The 22,506-nt window shown below is 41.8% G+C and overlaps 1 gene segment (V, D, J or C); it reads left to right on the forward strand.

Annotated features, from left to right (window-relative positions):
* Positions 1-1,446: 1,446 nt before the first annotated feature.
* Positions 1,447-22,506, forward strand: part of LOC114900895 — a 64,915-nt gene continuing 43,855 nt past the window's right edge. Inside the window, 2 exon segments of the V gene segment in view lie at positions 1,447-1,495; positions 1,902-1,999. Coding sequence covers positions 1,447-1,495; positions 1,902-1,999 — 147 coding nt within the window.

Below are 22,506 nucleotides of genomic sequence, written 5' to 3' on the forward strand. Positions count from 1 at the left end.
CAGTGGTGGTCTGGAACTGTGTTCCATAATGACCATTCTTAAATAAAAGCCCAGGAATGTGTCAATGATAGACATAGGCTGCACTGAGACGTTAAAATAAAGGATCCAGGGCTTCCTGGTGGCGCAGTGGTTGAGAGTCCGCCTGCCGATGCAGGGGACACGGGTTTGTGCCCCGGTCCGGGAAGATCCCACATGCCGCGGAGCGGCTGGGCCCGTGAGCCGTGGCCGCTGAGCCTGCGCGTCTGACGCCTGTGCTCCGCAATGGGAGAGGCCACAACAGTGAGAGGCCCGCGTACGGCAAAAAAGGAAAAATAACTAACTAAATAAATAAATAAAAATAAATAAAGGATCCAGTCATTGCTTTTCTCAGAAAGGGCATCTCCTTTTGAAATGTAGACTCATGGCTGTGGCTTCCAACATATTGGCTAGTGAGAACCTTAGGTCCTCACACAGAGCTGACAAGACCCAGGAAACCCTGCAGGACCTGGTTCTACCATGTGAGAAAGAGTCAACAGGAGATGAGTTTTTCTAAGCACCACTCAGAAAAAATAATATAAAATCGTTGTTTTTTCATTATGTTCCATCATCCCAAGTGAATTTTTTCCTTTGATTAATCTGACATGTATATGTGTATATATATATGTGTGTGTGTGTGTGTGTATGTACAAAACATATATAGAGAGAGACAGAGAGACAGAGACAGAGAGAGGGACAGAGACAGAGACAGAAAGAGACAGAGAGAGATAGAGAGACAGAGAGAGACATAGAACTATGATAGATTATTCACCAGAGTAAAACAACTGGTTTTCAGGTATTTCATTTTACTGTCAAGTTCTTGTGATTTAAGTGGTCTTTGAAATATAATTCATGAGGTCTCAGGAAAAGACCAGTTCTAACACCTGTTTCTAACATTCTTAAACAGGTAACCTGGGAACTGCACTTACCTGACAGCTCTTGAAACAGCTTGACTCTATGCAGTTATTTGGAGAAAGTTCTGATGGTCATTACTAGTGGGGAAGGAGCTGTTCTCTTATCTAGATCAGCCTGGAAGAATCAGAGCAAGATGACTGTTCCCCTCCCGGATATTGACCCTGGACACACGTGTCTTCACTTCAGGGTCTCGTATGCTTTCTTAGAGCCACAAGCCATGTGCAGTGTGTTCTTGCAATCAACCGGGACTTTCACAGTGGGATTCTTCCTCCCACTATTCCAAGCAGTAAGGACTTTTGCTATTGGTTTTCATCTAAACACAGGAGACCTTTATTTCACTTTGCCCAAAGTTGAGCCCCTCCCTCCCTCCCCCTGGCTCTTTCCACACAGCTGCACCGCCCCCAGGGGATTTGCATGTTGTTCCCGAGGGAGGACCTTCCCCTGCAAGTCTGAGATAAAAGCTCAGCTCCAGTCTTGCTCTGACTTATCAGGACTCATCAATTCCAGCTTCTGAAAATGGGGTTCCCTGCTCAGCTCCTTGGGCTGCTAATACTTTGCATCCCAGGTAAGGATGGAGGGGAGATGAGACTGAGGATGAGCTTTGGAGGCAACACTGCTCACCATGTGTGGTCTGTCTGCATGTTAGATGTGTATGAGTTGTCCTGCAGACTGGCATGGGATGTTTAGATCTGTGAGAGTGAGGAAGTTTCCAGAAGAAACAATTACCTGGTCTTTGTTCAGGACTGTGGCAAGGGAAGTAGGGATGGTGTAGGTAATGTTTAGAGGCCTCTTTGCACTTCGCAGATGTCAGGTTCATTACTGTGACTGTACAATTTTGTTGTATAGATGACAAGCACAGATAACGAGAGTAAAACAAAGTCGCATTTTAGATAAAATAAATAAGAATTGGAAATGATAAAAATGGCTGCTAATATTTTCATGGAACTTGGTACTTTTTGTCATGATTTTAGGATCCAGTGGGGACATTGTGATGACCCAGGCTCCACTCTCCCTGACTGTCATCCCTGGAGAGACTGCCTCCATCTCCTGCAAGTCTAGTCAGAGCCTCGTACATAGTAATGGAAACACCTATCTGAATTGGTTGCAACAGAAACCAGGCCAGTCTCCACAATGACTGATCTATAAGGTTTCTAACCGTGACTCTGGGGTCTCAGACAGATTCAGTGGCAGTGGGTCAGGGACAGATTTCACACTCAAAATCAGCAGGGTGGAGGCTGGGGACACTGGAGTTTATTACTGTCATCAAGGTACACAAACTCCTCCCACAGTGGTACAGCCCTGAACACAAACTTCCCCGCCTCGGGCTGCTCAGCTGCCCCAAGTGCACCTTCTCTGGGGAACTCACAGCAGGTTCTCTGCGTCTGTATAAGAGGATGATGTTGGAGATCTCAGGGGAATAGTTTGCAGCTGAGGGCTCTGGACCACGAGTGTCTCGGCTACATCTCAGGCACCACATGTTAAGGTACCAGCTGCATGGCCTGGTCCTGGCAGAAGCAGCAGGGGAAGGTAGGGGGTCCTGTGTCCTGTAGCAACCAGTTACGTGAAAGCGAGACTGAGGGAAACGTCAACCTCATCCTCTCTGCCTTGTCTACGTTTGTCAATTAAACGCATCCAGTCCAATAATCAGACAAATGACACTAATACATGGCAACAAAAGTTTAACGCGTTTGCAAATGCATAGTCTGGGGTATATTTTCCTCAGGATAATTTTTGGTAATATTGGTAAATTGGTATTTTCCCTCTTTTTCAACTTCCTACTTCTTTATACTTAGATGACCTCCTCCTCTAACATGTTCCAGAAAGTATTCTACACAAGCTGTCCTCAGGGAGACTATGAATGAGAATAATCGGTAAAAATGTTTCATCTTTGAATATTTAAATAGGCTCTTTGAAATTCACAGAAAATAAAAGATCTCAATGCCAAAAGATTTTTTTTTTTTGCCTCTTTTTTCTGAGTGAAAAGGCTTGCAATTTCAAATGTGGGCTTTGACTATAAACAGCAAAAAATGAATAATGGAGAACATAAAGTTTACTGCATGTGCAACAGGAAAAACCTAGATATGACATGTCTCTTTTTACTCCCAAATTGAAAACAATATTGAGAATATTTAACCGAAATAGTATTTTAGATATGACAAATTTGGTAGTATATTGTCATAAGAAAAGTTTTCAAACAATGAATAAGTTCACTGTTTTCACATGACATAGTTACTAACTGAAAATAAACATGAAAAAATGTATTTTAGTTGGAAATGTACCTAAAATGTATGCATTGCATAGATTTCATTTACAGTAGTGACCCAGATGAAATCTGACCGAATAAGGGGTCCTGCCACTTAAGTGTCAGAACACAGTGTGATAGAATTATTACAAGGATGAATGGATGAACAAAACAACATGATCTTAATTCTCGTTAAGAAAATGAAGCATTTTAGAGTTGATTGTCTATTCTAAGAAAATGGACTCCATGGCAAGTGTAGCGAAAATCCCAATGTGTCAATTGCATTAGGTTTCAAGGTGTATGGGAAAATATATATAGAAGTAAGCAGACAGGAGCCTTCAAATTGAGGAATTTAAGACTCAAATTATTTGAAAACACTAGTTCATCACTGAGTTGAAAGAGATTGTGGAATGCACTGGGAGAAGAAGGAAGCGAAAGTAGGAAGAGTAGGACTTAAACTTTTCCACAGTCATCTGATCCCTCATGAGATTGATAACACCCAGAGTTTCCAGGCTCAGAGAGGAGATAAAAGCAAAACCAGCGCCAAGGTGGTGAGATAAGTAAAGGAATCCTACAGAACACGAATACCCCAAATGGCTAGATTCTCAAAATGAAATGATCTCAAAAACGGAAAGAGGAATTTTGGGGGAATGATTGTCTGGATTTTTCCTGTGGTCTCCAGTGTCCCTCAGTTCAGATGTGCAGACATATTTCTCTCAGTCTCACAATATGTGGCCGAAAACTATCACTTCCTGAGTAGCAGAGCTAATTACCTGGGCAAAATAGTAAATATTTGGATTGCCCATCAGTCTATGGACATATATTACCACATACAGATACAGCTTTAGAATATCCTACAGAATCTTCAGGCAGACATATACTTCTAGGAATAAGAAACTTTGTTACAGCAAGGCCCCAAATTGCATGACAGGAAGCAGGCATTCCCCAAATTGGTCATTGTGTGTAATGATGAAAGAGCTTGCTATAAATTTCACCCTTGGATCAAACCTATTCATTCTTGCTATCATGGTCACTTTTTCAAAATATACAGAATATCTTAATGGAGAGTTTCCTAAGTCTACAAGATGCCACACCTAAGCAGCCTCCTTTGTGTAATATTGTGTTTGGTAGGATTAATGGATGCTGTGATCAGACAGATGTCTATTGTTATATGACTTTTTTCACAAAGTAAGTTCCTTGATCCAGTGGCTTCTCCTATGGGCAAACCACAGGCTCTGTGAATCCGTAGATAGTAACAGCAACTGAGGCTCTGTGGGTAGGGAAGGCTAATCTCTATCCAGATTGCAACTAATCCCAGGAGCAATGCATCAAAACTTCTCAGGGAGGAAGTGATTTGGGGTACAAAATACCACCATGTGGGTGCTGGTATTGATGCCTAATGCTGGGAACACTGATATCCAAAGATGACAGTATGAGATCTACACTGCTCGAGGTGGTGGACGTGGTGGACATGGGCTCATGCTGTTGGGCATCTGCACAGCCTCCACCCATGTCACCAGGGCTGCTCTATTCATGGACACGCAGAGGAAATACTGTAGTAGTTGTGACAAAGTCTGGGGCTACTTAATCTGCTCAGGTATGTAAGAATCTTCTGGTGCTTGGTTGTTCGGAGTCTTGTCTGTGGTAGATGTTCTGCAGCTACTCTGAAATCGCTGTAAACCCTTATCTCGGGCCAGTTCTCTATGCAGACTAAGATGATAACCAGGGGCACTGCTCATGTACCTGCCAGCTTAACATTTTATTTCAGACCCTGCCATTGATCGGGCTGTAGTGTGGGAACTGTACACCTTTGCTCAGGCCAACACATGATACCAGCATAGCCACGGACAAAGCCTGGAGGGTTTTTTTTTCCCCTATGGAATTAGCTGGTTTACCACTCCCATGAAGCCAAAATATAAGCCCATGCAGAGGTGTTAGGGCAAGATTGGAAAGTGATATGGGGACCTGGGATACTTGTCCATGGAAATGAAGTGTGCCTGCTGAATTTGCTCAGGCCCAATCCTAAATGAACCATCTCCTTTCTAAGACTGACTGCGGTTGCGACCCATCCACCCTGCTAATTTGATGAGTGTGAAATTACCAGGTTACAGTAGGAAGCTCAATCACACAGCTTCTTAATGTCCCATAGACACACCTGCCAGAGGTCTGTGACATCCTGTGAGCTGATTTTTGAATAGTGTATAATACTTTTATTTTTTAAGGATGTCATGATCGTGCACTACAAGTCCACAAATCTAAGATGTGGGTTTATAATAGAGCTTTCAGAGTGTGCTCACGATGTCCCTAGCTAATCCAAACGTAACCTGCACCAGGTGATGTGCTAGATCATTTGGTCCAAGTGATGGAGCTGCTCATACTGCTACCTGAACCTGATGCAGAGTCCTCTCCTGCTGTGGGCCTCCTGCGATCTGGAAGCCTTCCAATATACCTGATCAATGGGATGTGGTAGTCCCCCTACCTCCTAAGAATGCAGTGTGCTCTCTCAACATTTCACGAGGCCTACAAACCTCTGTGCTTCACTTTCTGTGGCAGGAGACGCAAGGTGCGATGACTTGCTATCTATCTTGAAGAGCATGTGCCATCCTGCCTCAGACCTCTGGACCCGAGCCCTATTCACTGATAGGGCAGGTCATGATTTTGTTAAGTATTTGCATTCCATCCTCTGACCCTGTATATTTACAAGTCACCAAGAGTTCTTGCAATTTTTTGATCATCGGCTTTACTTAAAATGTTTTGATCAGCAGGGAGTTTATAGTGCAACACACTGCGGAACGTCCAGATGATCAACGTTTCTTTGGTCTACATTGTAACAGAGATCAAGACGGTTAACACTGTCCTTGGACAAGACTGGGGATATGAGCTGGTGTTCACTCTAGATGCAAGCAAACTATATCAGAGGACCACCTTAGATTGTGTGTCTTCACTCTGCTGTTCTGTCACGTAAATGATCAAGTGTGGACAAAATTCTATTAAAATAATGGGTATAAAGTTTTAGGTATGCAAGATGACTGCGTTCTAGAGACGTGATCTAAAACACAGTGCCTATAGTTAAAATTTGTTAAGAGGGTAGATCACACGTTAAATATTCTTACCGAATGTACACATACACACAAACACACACCCACAGCTAACAGCAGCAACAACAAATAAAATGGATGCAAGGAATCTTCTGAAGAATATTTACTATATTACATTTTTCCCTTTAGGTTGTTCTTTGCTTAACCACTTGTAACATTTTGTAGATTGTCGATACTGGAAAACTTGAAGAAATTTAACAGGTTACCTTATATCCAGCAGTGACCAAGGTGCAGTAAGAATGAATCTTGAGTCAACCTGTGTCTTAATGACCTCTAACAGAGAGATGCACTGTTTCAATCACTGAGGAGTAGATCACCTATTCCAACGACCTCCTTTTACACATAAAGACAGAGAAACCAAGAGACCTGCACTCCTTGGAGATAAAAAAATTCACTATTATCTCGTCTCATTGTAAGGTGAATCCTGAAGCCCCTTTCGCGTCTGTGAGTGCCCTGAGAAATCACCGAATGGGATGTGTTTAGTCTCAATGATATTTGTGATCATGTGACTTTAAAAAAATGAACTTGCCAGTGGAGACCTGTGCTCACCGAATTTGTAACATCCAGTAAAAGCTTCCAGAGAGAAAGTCACCATCAGCTGCAAAGTATCAACATATTAGTACCCACTTGAGCAGATACCAATGAAAACATGACAAGTCCCCAGTCTTCGCAAACCATACGTCCATCCGTCCCCTGGTATCCTTCTTTGGTGTCATTACACTGAGTCTGAGACAAATTTCACCTCTGCAACCATTAGCCTAAAGGCTCAAAATGCACCGTATTATTACTACCAACAACATAAGAATTTGTATCTCAAAATGTGACAGCCCTGAACAAAGAGAGTCCGCTGATTCAGTTATTTCTTCTTATCCAGGTTACCAATGTCTAACTGGGGAGATCTGGTGGGAAGCTCAGGGAAAGGGACTTAGAAATGTTGTTTATTCCCATCTCAGATGACAGTGGCTGGAACCATACATCCTTCTGTTCTTGCAAGATGTTATATATTTCCAGGTCAGACTAGGACAACTACTACAAGCTATTTGGTGTGTACAATTAAGCATGCGAGAATGAAAAGCTGTACTCATTACAAATATGTTTATGGGACATTCCAGGATAACATGACAGCTAGTTTGGAACAGTCACAATAAACAGGACCCTCTGTATACAACATGATCATCTATAGGATAAAAGGCAACTAAACACGAGTTGATGCACTATACAAAAGGGTGAGAATTTTATAATTCTATTTCAAGAGATCTTGATATACTTGTTTCTCATAAAAACAATTATGGATTTAAGATATAGATTTGAATTTTGCAGCAAACTGTAGCAAAAGGCAAGTTAAAAGGATAAGTCAGGGCTTCCCTGGTGGCGCAGTGGTTGAGAGTCCGCCTGCCAATGCAGGGGACACGGGTTCGTGCCCCGGTCCGGGAAGATCCCACATGCCGCGGAGTGGCTGGGCCCGTGAGCCATGGCCGCTGAGCCTGCGCGTCCGGAGCCTGTGCTCCGCAACGGGAGAGGCCACAACAGTGAGAGACCCGCATACCGCAAAAAAAAAAAAAAAAAAAAAAAAGGATAAGTCAAATGGAAGAATAATGTTTGAGGAGCATATCATTTTCTGTTCTTCATCCTTTGCTCCATTGGCAATTCTTCTGCCATAGTTCATCCCCCAATATTGTTAAGTGCCATATCTGCTCAGTGAGGGTTTTATTTTTTCCCCTGAATCTGAAAATCTAACAGCCAGTGAGGTAGATTCCTCATATCAAATTATCTATATTGATGTTGACACTAAAAAGTACAGTTTTGCTTATTTAATACTTGAAATAAAGACAAAAATCTTATTTTAAGACTGGGTGTTATTTTTAGTTGGCTACTTATTTCTATACCCTCATTCTCAGGAGCTAAATCCCCATTGGGAAATGAAGTTCTGTCTCATCTATGTGTGTGCATAAAATGATTGAGCTTTCTGAAGCTATGGCTTTGGAGACAACATCTACCAGTGTCCTCTACCAGAGTCTGCATTCCCCTGCCTGGGGTGGTGAAATATTATTGTGGCCCTTAACTCTATTCTTGAGATATATCAATTCCTTATTTTCTTCACTATTGAGTCTTAGGAAACACAGAGACGGTATGAAAGCTAGCTGTGTCTTTGTCATATTCTGCGATTTAGATCCTCTTCTTTTTTTTTTTTTAACATCTTTACTGGAGTATAATTGCTTTACAATGGTGTGTTAGTTTTTGCTTTATAACAAAGTGAATCAGTTATACATATATATATGTCCCCATATCTCTTCACTCTTGCATCTCCCTCCCTCCTACCCTCCCACTCTCCCTATCCCACCCCCTAGGTGGTCACAAAGCACCAAGCTGATCTCCCTGTGCTATGCGGCTGCTTCCCACTAGCTATCTATTTTAATCCCGACTTGCCCCTAGGTTCTTCTGACCATTTTTTTTTCTTTTTTTTTTTTTAGGTTCCATATATACGTGTTAGCATACAGTATTTGTTTTTCTCTTTCTGACTTACTTCACTCTCTATGCAGTCTCTAGGTCCATCCATCTCACTAAAACTAACTCAGTTTCGTTCCTTTTTATGGCTCAGTAATATTCCACTGTATATATGTGCCACATCTTTTTCCATTCATCTGTTGATGGACACTTAGGTTGTTTACATGTCCTGGCTATTGTAAATAGAGCTGCAATGAACATTTTGGTACATGACTCTTTTTGTTTTTTGTTTTTTACATCTTTATTGGAGTATAATTGCTTTACAATGGTGTGTTAGTTTCTGCTTTATAACAAAGTGAATCAGTTATACATATACATATGGCCCCATATCTCTTCCCTCTTGAGTCTCCCTCCCTCCCCCCCTCCCTATCCCGCCCATTTAGGTGGTCACAAAGCACCGAGCTGATCTCCCTGTGCTATGCAGCTGCTTCCCACTAGCTATCTATTTTATGTTTGGTAGTGTATATATGTCCATGCCACTCTCTCGCTTTGTCACAGCTTACCCTTCCCCCTCCCAATATCCTCAAGTCCATTCTCTAGTAGGTCTGTGTCTTTATTCCTGTCTTACCCCTAGGTTCTTATGACATTTTTTTTCTTAAATTCCATATATATGTGTTAGCATACGGTATTTGTCTTTCTCTTTCTGACTTACTTCACTCTGTATGACAGACTCTAGGTCCATCCACCTCATTACAAATAACTCAATTTCATTTCTTTTTATGGCTGAGTAATATTCCATTGTATATATGTGCCACACCTTCTTTATCCATTCATCCAATGATGGACACTTAGGTTGTTTCCATCTCCTGGCTATTGTAAATAGAGCTGCAATGAACATTTTGGTACATGACTCCTTTTGAATTATGGTTTTCTCAGGGTATATGCCCAGCAGTCGGATTGCTGGGTCATATGGTAGTTCTATTTGTAGTTTTTTAAGGAACCGCCATACTGTTCTCCATAGTGGCTGTACCAATTCACATTCCCACCAGCAGTGCAAATATCTAGGAATAAACCTACCTAAGGAGACAAAAGACCTGTATGCAGAAAATTATAAGACACTGATGAAAGAAATTAAAGATGATACAAACAGATGGAGAGATATACCATGTTCTTGGATTGGAAGCATCAACATTGTGAAAATGACTATACTACACAAAGCAATCTACAGATTCAATGCGATCCCTGTAAAACTACCACTGGCATTCTTCACAGAACTAGAACAAAAAAATTCACAATCTGTATGGAAACACAAAAGACCCCGAACAGACAAAGCAATCTTGAGAACGAAAAATGGAGCTGGAGGAATCAGGCTCCCTGACTTCAGACTATACTACAAAGCTACAGTAATCAAGACAGTATGGTACTGGCACAAAAACAGAAATATAGATCAATGGAACAGGATAGAAAGCCCAGAGATAAACCCACGCACATATGGTCACCTTATCTTTGATAAAGGAGGCAGGAATGTACAGTGGAGAAAGGAGAGCCTCTTCAATAAGTGGTGCTGGGAAAACTGGACAGGTACATGTAAAAGTATGAGATTAGATCACTCCCTAACACCATATACAAAAATAAGCTCAAAATGGATTAAAGACCTAAATGTAAGGCCAGAAACTATCAAACTCTTAGAGGAAGACATAGGCAGAACACTCTATGACATAAATCACAGCAAGATCCTTTTTGACCCACCTCCTAGAGAAATGGAAACAAAAACAAAAATAAACAAATGGGACCTAATGAAACTTCAAAGCTTTTGCACAGCAAAGGAAACCGTAAACAAGACGAAAAGACAACCCGCAGAATGGGAGAAAATACTTGCAAATGAAGCAACTGACAAAGGATTAATCTCCAAAATTTACAAGCAGCTCATGCAGCTAAATATCAAAAAAACAAACAACCCAATCCAAAAATGAGCAGAAGACCTAAATAGACATCTCTCTAAAGAAGATATACAGATTGCCAACAAACACATGAAAGAATGCTCAACATCATTAATCATTAGAGAAATGCAAATCAAAACTACAACGAGATATCATCTCACACCGGTCAGAATGGCCACCATCAAAAAATCTACAAACAATAAATGCTGGAGAGGGTGTGGAGAAAAGGGAACCCTCTTGCACTGTTGGTGGGAATGTAAATTGATACAGCCACTATGGAGAACAGTATGGAGGTTCCTTAAAAAACTACAAATAGAAATACCATGTGACCCAGTAATCCCACTACTGGGCATATACCCTGAGAAAACCATAATTCAAAAAGAGTCATGTACCACAATGTTCATTGCAGCACTATTTACAATAGCCAGGACATGGAAGCAACCTAAGTGTCCATCGACAGACGAATGGATAAAGAAGACGTGGCACATAAATACAATGGAATATTACTCCGCCATAAAAAAAAACATGAAATTGAGTTATTTGTAGTGAGGTGGATGGACCTAGAGTGTGTCATATAGGGTGAAGTAAGTCAGAAAGAGAAAGGCAAATACCGTATGCTAATACATATATGTGGAACCTAAAAAAATATATTGGTTCTGAAGAACCTAGGGGCAGGACAGGAATAAAGACGCAGACATAGAGAACAGACCTGAGGACACAGGAGGGGAAGGGTAAGCTGGGACAAAGTGAGAGAGTGGCATTGACATATATACACTACCAAATGTAAAACAGATAGCTAGTGGGAAGCAGCCACTTAGCGCAGGGAGACCAGCTCGGTGCTTTGTGACCACCTAGAGGAGTGGGATAGGGAGGGTGGGAGGGAGGGAGATGCAAGAGGGAGGAGATATAGGGATATAGGTATATGTATAGCTGATTCACTTTGTTATACAGCAGAAAGTAACACACCATCTTAAAGCAATTATACTCCCATAAAGATGTTTTTTAAAAAAAACTCACAGTCAATATTCTTTGAGACTCTGCATTGAAAATTTTATGAACTGCTGTATCGCAAACTGCCGTTAGATGGCAGACATATGCTGAATAAACACAAGACATAATCCTGTTCTCAGAAATACTGAGAAGGTAAGTGACACTGTACCATTTTCAACAGGAGCCCCTAAGGCTTGAATAGCTTCTGGCGTGGTGGGGACACCTGGGGAGGAGCTGTCTTCTGCTGAGTGGTGGAGAAACCCTCCTAAATGCTTTGTGCTCTGTGGCTGGAAGCCCTGCCTTGTCCCTCCCCTCTGTGATGGCTGTGTCCCCAGTGCCCATCTCTACCCGCCTCAGGAAGCACCTCGGGAAAATGGGGACGCCAGCTTTTCTCCTCTTCCTCTTGCTGTTCTGACTCTGGTGAGGAAGGAGGACTCAGGCTTCAGCCTCAGTTTCTCTGAATTGAACATGCACATGCCCTTGAAGAGGAAGTTGTTAGTCTGTTATTTTCGGATCAGAAATGCATCAAATGGAATGAGCTACCTACATGCTTCGTTTGCATATTGGGGATGTCAATGTTTGCTCTCCCACTGCGATGCCACTGGGGACACTGTGTGGACACCGTCTCCAGCCTTCCTCCCTGTGTCCCAGGAGAGAGGGGCCCCATCACCTGCAGGGCCAGCCAGAGAATTCACAGCGTCATGGCCTGACATTAGCAGAAAGCAGGACCAGCCGCTGAGCTCCTGCACACTGACACTTACCCCTGGTCATGAGGCAGTGGGTCTGCACAGACATCACTCTTATAACCAGCAGGAGAACTGCCTTCAGGAGTCCTGGGACACTCCTCCTGTCAGCACTCTGAGCCCAAGCCTAACCCAGCTTTCTCTCCTGGAGCTCTTAAGCTTCCTTGGGCCATCTCAGGGGAATAAGCCTGGGCCAACCCCCTCTCCTCCTGACCCTCCCTTCCCACCTCCTCTATGTGCACCTCCAGTGCATCTCACCTTCATCACTGAGTGAAGCACTTTGGTGTGCTCTATCGACCTCCTACTCTGAATTCACTGATTTCAATTCATCTTTATGTCATACACATGCATTCTCATCTTGAGATTTGAGGCCCTTGTTCCTCACATCCTGACCCATTGTTATCCTGTAGTTCTAATTCCACTCCATGAATCCTTGTGGAGGAGTCGTTGTTGGCAGGCTGAGGTTATTGGAAACCATAAAGTAAGATACAAATACTCAGATGCTAGCAATAAGGGACAGGGGAAGGCCTGGCCCATTGAGAACAAGAGTCCTGGCAGCCATGAGAAGCAATGAACCCTGGGGCAGGGGGGACATCCCTCCTCACTCCGAGTCAGACCCAAGGCTGAGAACAGGCTTGAGTGTTCTCAAGTGGAGTGGTTTCGTTTGTGTGACTACACTTGCACCTGAGGTCACCTGTGCTGCTCTTAGGGAGGGAAGCCGCCAGGGGAGGTTCTGCCTATGGGATGAGCTCTGGAAAGAAATATTTCTCCTCTTGAGTCCCTGGCACACTATATACCTCCCCAGTGCCTACAGCTTCACAGGGTCCCCCAGACCTCCCTCGGATCACTCAGAGTCCTCAAAAATGAGCAGGTCCCTGATGGCCCATCAGGAACGTGGGTGTGGGGTCCTGGGCTTCATCACCATCAGGCTCTGTAGTGGGGAAGTGGCCATAGAGCAATGAACTCACTGTTGATTTGAAAGGTTCATGCTCATTTTTCAAAATATAAAATCATTTTTATGACCACCTAGAGGGGTGGGGATAGGGAGGGTGGGAGGGAGACGCAAGAGGGAAGAGATATGGGGATATATGTATATGTATAGCTGACTCACTTTGTTACACAGCAGAAACTAACACGCCATTGTAAAGCAATTATACTCCAACGAAGATGTTAGAAATATATATATAAAATCAATTTTATAATGCAATTTAGGTTATGGTAATTTAGCAAAACAAGGGAAAACAAGAAATGTGTCACACTTATACCAATTTGAGGATGTTGATTTATGTTACTAATGTATGTAACTTTAATTTGATTTAACAGTCTCTGCCAAAATAAACTTTATTTCCTATAACTTAAAATGTTTATGTATGCTGAGAATATAAAACATAGGTAAAAGACATTGAAGATGATTCAGAGAAATAGAATATATCCCATGCTCTTGGACTGGAAGAATTGACATTGTTAAAATGGCCATACTACCCAAAGCAATCTACAGATTTAATGCAATCTCTATCAAATTACCCATGACATTTTTCACAGGACTAGAACAAATAATCCTAAAATTTATATGGAACCACAAAACACCAAAATTACAAAGTAATCCTGAGGAAAAAGAACCTAGCTGGAGGCATAACCCTCCCAGACTTCAGACAATAGTACAAAGTTACAGTAATCAAAACAGCATAGTATTGGCACAAAAACAGACCAATGGAACAGACTAGAGAGCTCAGAAAAAAAGCCACACACCTACTGTCAATTAATCTTCAGCAAAAGAAGCAAGAATATTCAATGGAGAAAAGACAGTCTGTTCAGCAAGTGGTGTTGGGAAAGTTGGACAGCTCATCTAAACCAATGAAGTTAGAACACTCCCTCACAAAACACACAAAAATAAATTCAAAATGACTTAAAGCCCTAAATATAAGACATGGCACCATAAAACTCCTAGAAGAGAACATAAGGAAAACATTCTCTGATGTATATTGTAGCAGTATTTTTTCAGATTAGTCTCTCAAGACAAAAGAAATAAAAGCAAAAGTAAACAAATGGGACCTAACCAAACTTACAACTTTTGCACAGAAAGGAAACCATAAACAAAATGAAAACACTACCTACAGACTGGGAGAAAATATTTATAAACGATGTGACCAAGAAGGGCTTAATTTCCAAATATACAAACAGTTCCTACAACTCAATGTCAAAAAACTAACAATGCAATCAAAAAACTGGCAGAAGACCAAAATAGACACTTCTCCAAAGAAGACATACAAATGGGCAACAGGCACATGATAAGATGCTCAACATTGCTAATTATTAGAGAAATACAAATCAAAACTACAAAGAGATATCACCTCATACCAGTCAAACTGGCCATCATCAAAAAGTCTACAAACAGGAAGGAGCTTCAAGATGGTGGAAGAGTAAGACGTGGAGATCATCTCCCTCCCCACAAATACATCACAAATACATCTACATGTGGAACAACTCCTACAGAACAGCTACTGAGTGCTGCCAGAAGACCTCAGACCTCCCAAAAGGCAATACACTCCCCACGTACCTGGGTAGGGCAAAAGAAAAAACACAGACAAAGAATAGGGACAGGACTGGCACCAGTGGGAGGGAGCTGTGAAGGAGGAAAAGTTTCCACACACTAGGAAGCCCCTTCGCGGGCGGAGACTGTGGGTGGCGGAGGGGGAAGCTTCGGAGCCACAGAGGAGAGCGCAGCAACAGGGGTGCGGAGGGCAAAGCGCAGAGACTCCCGCACAGAGGATCAGTGCCGACCGGCACTCACCAGCCCGAGAGGATTGTCTGCTCACCCACCGGGGCGGGCGGGGGCTGGGAGCTGAGGCTCGGGCTTCGGGAGATCGCAGGGAGAGGACTGGCTGCCTCAACACAGCCTGAAGGGGCAAGAGACTTTTTCTTGCCTCTTTGTTTCCTGGTGCACAAGGAGAGGGGATTAAGAGCACTGCTTAGAGGAGCTCCAGAGACGGGCGTGAGCCGCGGCAAACAGCGTGGACCCCAGAGACAGACATGAGACGCTAAGGCTGCTGCTGCTGCCGCCACCAAGAAGCCTGTGTGCGAGCACAGGTCACTATCCACACCCCCCTCCAGGGAGCCTGTGCAGCCCGCCACTGCCAGGGTCCCAGGATCCAGGGACAACTTCCCCGGGAGAACGCACGGCGCGCCTCAGGTGCCTCTGCCGCGCAGGCCCGCCCCGCACTCCGTGCCCCTCCCCCCCCACGGCCTGAGTGAGCCAGAGCCCCCGAATCAGAGGCTCCTTTAACCCCGTCCTGTCTGAGCGAAGAACAGACGCCCTCAGGCGACCTACACGCAGAGGCGGGGCCAAATCCAAAGCTGAGCCCCGGGAGCTGTGAGAACAAAGAAGAGAAAGGGAAATCTCTCCCAGAAGCCTCAGGAGCAGCAGATTAAATCTCCACAATCAACTTGATATACCCTGCATCTGTGGAATACATGAATAGACAATGAATCATCCCAAATTCAGGAGGTGGACTTTGGGAGCAACTATATATATATATTTTTTTTTTTTTTCCCTTTTTCTCCTTTTGTGATTTTGTGTGTGTGTATGCTTCTGTGTGTGATTTTGTCTGTATAGCTTTGCTTTTTACCATATGTCCTAGGGTTCTGTATGTCTGGGGTATTTTTGTTTGTTTGGTTTTATTTTGTTTTTTTTTAGTATACTTTTTGGTGCTTGTTATCATCGGTGGATTTGTTTTTTGGTTGGGTTGCTCTCTTCCATAATTCCTTCTTTTTTTCTTCTTTCTTTTATTACTTTTTAAAATTGTTTCTAATAATTATTTTTTATTTTAATAACTTTATTTTATCTTCTTCTTTCTTTGTTTCTTTTTTTTTTCTCCCTTTTATTCTGAGCCGTGTGGATGACAGGCTCTTGGTGCTCCAGCCAGGAGTCAGGGCTGTGCGTCTGAAGTGGAAGAGCCAAGTTCAGGACATTGGTCCACAAGAGACCTCCCAGCTCCATGTAATATCAAATGGCGAAAATCTGGCAGAGATCTCCATCTCAACACCAAGACCCAGGTCCACCCAACGACCAGCAAGCTACAGTGCTGGACACCCTATGCCAAACAACTAACAAGACAGGAACACAACCACCCATTAGCAGACAGGCTGCGTAAAATCATAATAAGGCCACAGACACCCCAAAACACACCACCAGATGTGTACCTGCCCACCAGAAAGACAAGATCCAGCCTCATCCACCAGAACACAGGCACTAGTCCGCTCCACCAGGAAGCCTACACAACCCACTGAACCAACCTTAGCCACTGGGGACAGACACCAAAAACAATGCAAACTACGAACTTGCAGCCTGTGAAAAGGAGACCCCAAACACAGTAAGTTAAGCAAAATGAGAAGACAGAGAAACACACAGCAGATGAAGGAGCAAGGTAAAAACCCACCAGACCTAACAAATGCAGATGAAATAGGCAGCCTACCTGAAAAAAGAATTCAGAATAATGATAGTAAAGATGATCCAAAATCTTGGAAATAGAATGGAGAAAATACAAGAAACGTTTAACAAGGACCTAGAAGAACTAAAGAGCAAACAAACAGAGATGAACAACACAATAAATGAAATTAAAAATTCTCTAGAAGGGATCAATGGCAGAATAATGAGGCAGAAGAATGGATACGTGACGTGGAAGATAAAATAGTAGAAATAACTACTGCAGAGCAGAATAAAGAAAAAAGAATGAAAAGAATTGAGGACAGTCTCAGAGACCTCTGGGACAACATTAAACGCACCACCATTCGAATTATAGGGGTCCCAGAAGAAGAAGAGAAAAAGAAAGGGACTGAGAAAATATTTGAAGAGATTATAGTTGAAAACTTCCCTAATATGGGAAAGGAAATAGTTAATCAAGTCCAGGAAGAACAGAGAGTCCCATACAGGATAAATCCAAGGAGAAACACGACAAGACACATATTAATCAAACTATCAAAAATTAAATACAAAGAAAACATATTAAAAGCAGCAAGGGAAAAACAACAAATAACACACAAGGGAATCCCCATAAGGTTAACAGCTGATCTTTCAGCAGACACTCTGCAAGCCAGAAGGGAGTGGCAGGACACAGTTAAAGTGATGAAGGGGAAAAAGCTACAACCAAGATTACTCTACCCAGCAAGGGTCTCATTCAGATTTGACAGAGAAATTAAAACCTTTACAGACAAGCAAAAGCTAAGATAATTCAGCACCACCAAACCAGCTTTACAACAAATGCTAAAGGAACTACTCTAGGCAGGAAACACAAGAGAAGGAAAAGACCTACAATAACAAACGCAAAACAATTAAGAAAATGGGAATAGGAACATACGTACATATCGATAATTACCTTAAATGTAAATGGATTAAATGCTCCACCCAAAACACACAGACTGGCTGAATGGATACAAAAACAAGACCCATATATAGGCTGTCTACAAGAGACCCAATTCAGACCTAGGGGCACATAGAGACTGAAAGTGAGGGGACTGAAAAAGATATTCCATGCAAATGGAAACAAAAAGAAAGCTGGAGTAGCAATTCTCCAATCAGGCAAAATAGACTTTAAAACAAAGACTATTACAAGACACAAAGAAGGACACTACATAATGATCAAAGGATCAATCCAAGAAAAATATATAACAATTGTAAATATTTATGCACCCAACATAGGAGCACCCCAATACATAAGGCAAATACTAACAGCCATTAAAGGGGAAACTGACAGTAACACATTCAGAGTAGGGGACTTTAACACCCCACTTTCACCAATGGACAGATCATCCAAAATCAAGGTAAATAAGGAAACACAAGCTTTAAATGATACATTAAACAAGATGGACTCAATTAATATTTATAGGATATTCCATCCAAAAACAACAGAATACACTTTCTTCTCAAGTGCTCATGGAACATTCTCCAGGATAGATCATATCTTGGGTCACCAATCAAGCCTTGGTAAATTTTAGAAAATTGAAATCGTATCAAGTATCTTTTCCAACCACAATGCTATGAGTCTAGATATCAATTACAGGAAAAATTCTGTAAGAATACAAACGTATGGAGGCTAAACAATACACTATTTAATAAACAAGAGATCATGGAATAAATCAAAGAGGAAATCAAAAAATACCTAGAAACAAATGACAATGAAAACACGACGACCCAAAACCTATGGGATGCAGCAAAAGCAGTTCTAAGAGGGAAGTTTATAGCAACACAATCCTACCTTAAGAAACCAGAAACATCTCAAATAAACAACCTAATCTTACACCGAAAGCAATTAGAGAAAGAAGAACCAAAAAAACCCAAAGTTAGCAGAAGGAAATAATCATAAAGATCAGATCAGAAATAAATGAAAAAGAAATGAAGGAAACGATAGCAAACATAAATAAAACTAAAATCTGGTTCTTGAGAAGATAAACAAAATTGATAAACCATTAGCCAGACTCATCAAGAAAAAAGGGAGAAGACTCAAATCAATAGAATTAGAAATGAAAAAGAAGTAACAACTGACACTGCAGAAATAAAAAAGATCATGAGAGATTACTACAAGCCACTCTATGCCGATAAAATGGACAATCTGGAAGAAATGGACAAATTCTTAGAAATGCACAACCTGCCGAGACTGAACCAGGAAGAAATAGAAAATATGAACAGACCAATCACAAGCACTGAAATTGAAAGTGTGATTAAAAATCTTCCAACAAACAAAAGCCCAGGACCAGATGGCTTCACAGGCGAATTCTATCAAACATTTAGAGAAGAGCTAACACCTGTCCTTCTCAAACTCTTCCAAAATATAGCAGAGGGAGGAACACACCCAAACTCATTCTACAAGGCCACCATCACACTGATACCAAAACCAGACAAAGATGTCACAAAGAAAGAAAACTACAGGCCAATATCAATGATGAACATAGATGCAAAAATCCTCAACAAAATACTAGCAAACAGAATCCAACAGCACATTAAAAGGATCATACACATACAGCAAAAGAAACCATAAACAAGATAAAAAGACAACCCTCAGAATGGGAGAAAATATTTTCAAATGAAGCAACTGACAAAGGATTAATCTCCAAAATTTACAAGCAGCTCATGCAGCTCAATATCAAAAAAACAAACAACCCAATCCAAAAATGGGCAGAAGACCTAAATAGAAATTTCTCCAAGGAAGATATACAGATTGCCAACAAACACATGAAGGAATGCTCAACATCATTAATCATTCGAGAAATGCAAATCAAAACTACAATGAGATATCATCTCACACCATTAGAATGGCCATGATCAAAAAATCTACAAACAATAAATGCTGTAGAGGGTGTGGAGAAAAGGGAACCCTCCTCTTGCACTGTTGTTGGGAATGTAAATGATACAGCCACTATGGAGAACAGTATGGAGGTTCCTTAAAATATTAAAAATAGAACTACCATACCACCTATCCCACTACTGGGCATATACCCTCAAAAAGCCATAATTCAAAAAGAGTCATTTACCACAATGTTCACTGCAGCTATATTTACAATAGCCAGGACATGGAGGCAACCTAAGTGTCCATCAACAGATGAATCGATAAAGGAGATGTGGCACATATATACAATGGAATATTACTCAGCCATAAAAAGGAACGAAATTTAGTTATTTGTAGTGAGGTGGATGGACCTAGCGTATGTCATTCAGAGTGAAGTAAGTCAGAAAGAGAAAAACAAATACCATATGCTATCACATATATATGGAATCTAAAAAACAAAAAAAAAAATAGTCATGAGGAACGTAGGGGCAAGACGGGAATAAAGATGCAGACCTACTAGAGAATGGATTTGAGGATATGGGGAGGGGGAAGGGTAAGCTGGGACAAAGTGAGAGAGTGGCATGGACATATATACACTACCAAACGTAAGATAGATAGCTAGTGGGAAGCAGCCACATAGCACAGGGAGATCAGCTCGGTGCTTTGTGACCACCTAGAGGGGTGGGATAGGGAGGGTGGGAGGGAGGGAGACGCAAGAGGGAAGAGATATGGGAACATATGTATATGTATAACTGATTCACTTTGTTATAAAGCAGAAACTAACACACCATTGTAAAGCAATTATACTCCAATAAAGATGTTTAAAAAAAAGTCTACAAATAATAACTTCTGGAGGGGGTGTGGAGAAAAGGGAACACTCCTACACTGTCGATGGGAATGTAAATTGGTGCAACCACTATGGAAAATAGTATAAATTTCCTTAAAATAAAAATACAGTTACCATATGATCCAGTAATCACACTCCTGGGCATATATCCAGAAAAGACGAAAACTCTAATTTGAAAAGATACATGAACCCCAATGTTCACTGCAGCACTATTTACAATAGCCAAGACATGGAAGCAACCTAAGTGTCTATCAACAGATGAATGGATAAAGATGATGTGAGATATATATAGATATAGATATAGATGAAGGAATATTACTCAGCCATGAAAAAGAACAAAATATTGCCATTTGCAGCAACACGCGTGGACCTAGAGATTATAATACTAAATGAAGTAAGTCAGAGAAATACAAATGTTATATGATGCCACTTGTGTGTGGAATCTAAAAAATAACACAAAGGAAACTTGCAAAACAGAAACAGACTGACAGAAATAGAAAACAAACTAATGGTTACCAAAGGGGAAAGGGGTGGGGGAGAGATAAATTAAGACTATGGGATAAAGAGATACATGAGGATCTTAAAACAGGGAAATTATCCTGGATTATCTCTGGTTTACCCCTGCTGGTGAGTCCTTGTTCACTCAGGCTGGGGCTATTGACATTTGATAGGTCCTACAGATAAAAATATTGAAAACTTTAGCCCTTGCTTTCAAGGAAGACACTGCCTTTTGGGGAAGATGATCCCTTAGATATACAAATGACTACAGTATAACTGATTTAGGCTGTGGTTATAGATAAAGACAAAAGGGACTGTAGTGGGAAAAGGGTGGAACACTGCACAAAAGAGACACTGCATGAGCAAAGTTTTTACAGAGGAAAAGGGATTTTCATGGGTATAAGATGGGGAAGAGTATTTCTTTTCCCCGGGAAGAGGTTGGGGTAGCATCTCACTGCTGTTATGAAGTCTCACTTTAGGGATGTCCCTTCCCTAGGGCATCACAGAAATATTCTTCACTCCTGCAAGGAAGCAAAGTAGAGGGAGGCCCTACACTTCTTTCCAAGAACCTCAGCACCCTTGAAGGGTCAGACTGAGTTCTTTTTCTCATGTCTCTGTTTTCTAGACTATGGCCTACTTTAGGGAAAGGCTGACTCAACTTTGGATGCTGAGGAGTTCCAAAATTTAAATGGTTGAGAATCTGTTTCCAGTGGGCACGCCATCTCTCACATGGGCAATGACCATGGCGGGGGGTGGGAATCAAGGAAGGGAAAATTTTTAATTAAAAAATGCAGTATATATATATATATTCCATTTTATATATTATATATTCCATTTTATATATTATATATATAATCTATAAAAGGAGCTGTGAAAGGAGGAAAACCTGCCATTTGCAACAACAGGGATGGACCTCGAGCACATTATGCTCAATGAGGTAAGTCAAAAAGAGAAAGACAAGTACTGTATGATATCACTTATATGTGGCATCTAAAACAGTTAAACTTGTAAGAAAGGGATGATCAATCAGGAGTTTTCACCAGGCCACATACACTTGTGCAAACCCAGCCTGCGCCCTCTGCTCCTGTCTCCCACAGAGCTCGTCCCATTTTCCTGCAGAGCAGTGAGGTTGCTTCCGTCACACATAACACATCACTCAGGTCCTAGTCCTGCCCCAACAGGATCAACAGGGCTGGGTATGGAGCTGATGCTCTGCTGACCACTGGCAGGTCTGCCGCAGAGAAGGCTACTGAATCTCTCTGCAGCTTGATGCTGGCTCTCTCTGCTCCAAGGCCCTGGTACTTGCATGGACTATTCTGTGGAGGTCAGGGTGACATCAGTGAGCTGTCACCTCCATGACCACACAGGGCCACACAGAACTCCTCCCACTCTCAGACCCCAGGCTCATTTTTTCCATTAAAATCGATCTCAACCTGCTGATTCCTTTCTTTGGT

The sequence above is a fragment of the Monodon monoceros genome, unplaced genomic scaffold (assembly GCF_005190385.1).
Source record: "Monodon monoceros isolate NGI ecotype Baffin Bay Population unplaced genomic scaffold, NGI_Narwhal_1 Super_Scaffold_19, whole genome shotgun sequence".
In the NCBI taxonomy this organism is placed as follows: Eukaryota; Metazoa; Chordata; class Mammalia; order Artiodactyla; family Monodontidae; genus Monodon; species Monodon monoceros.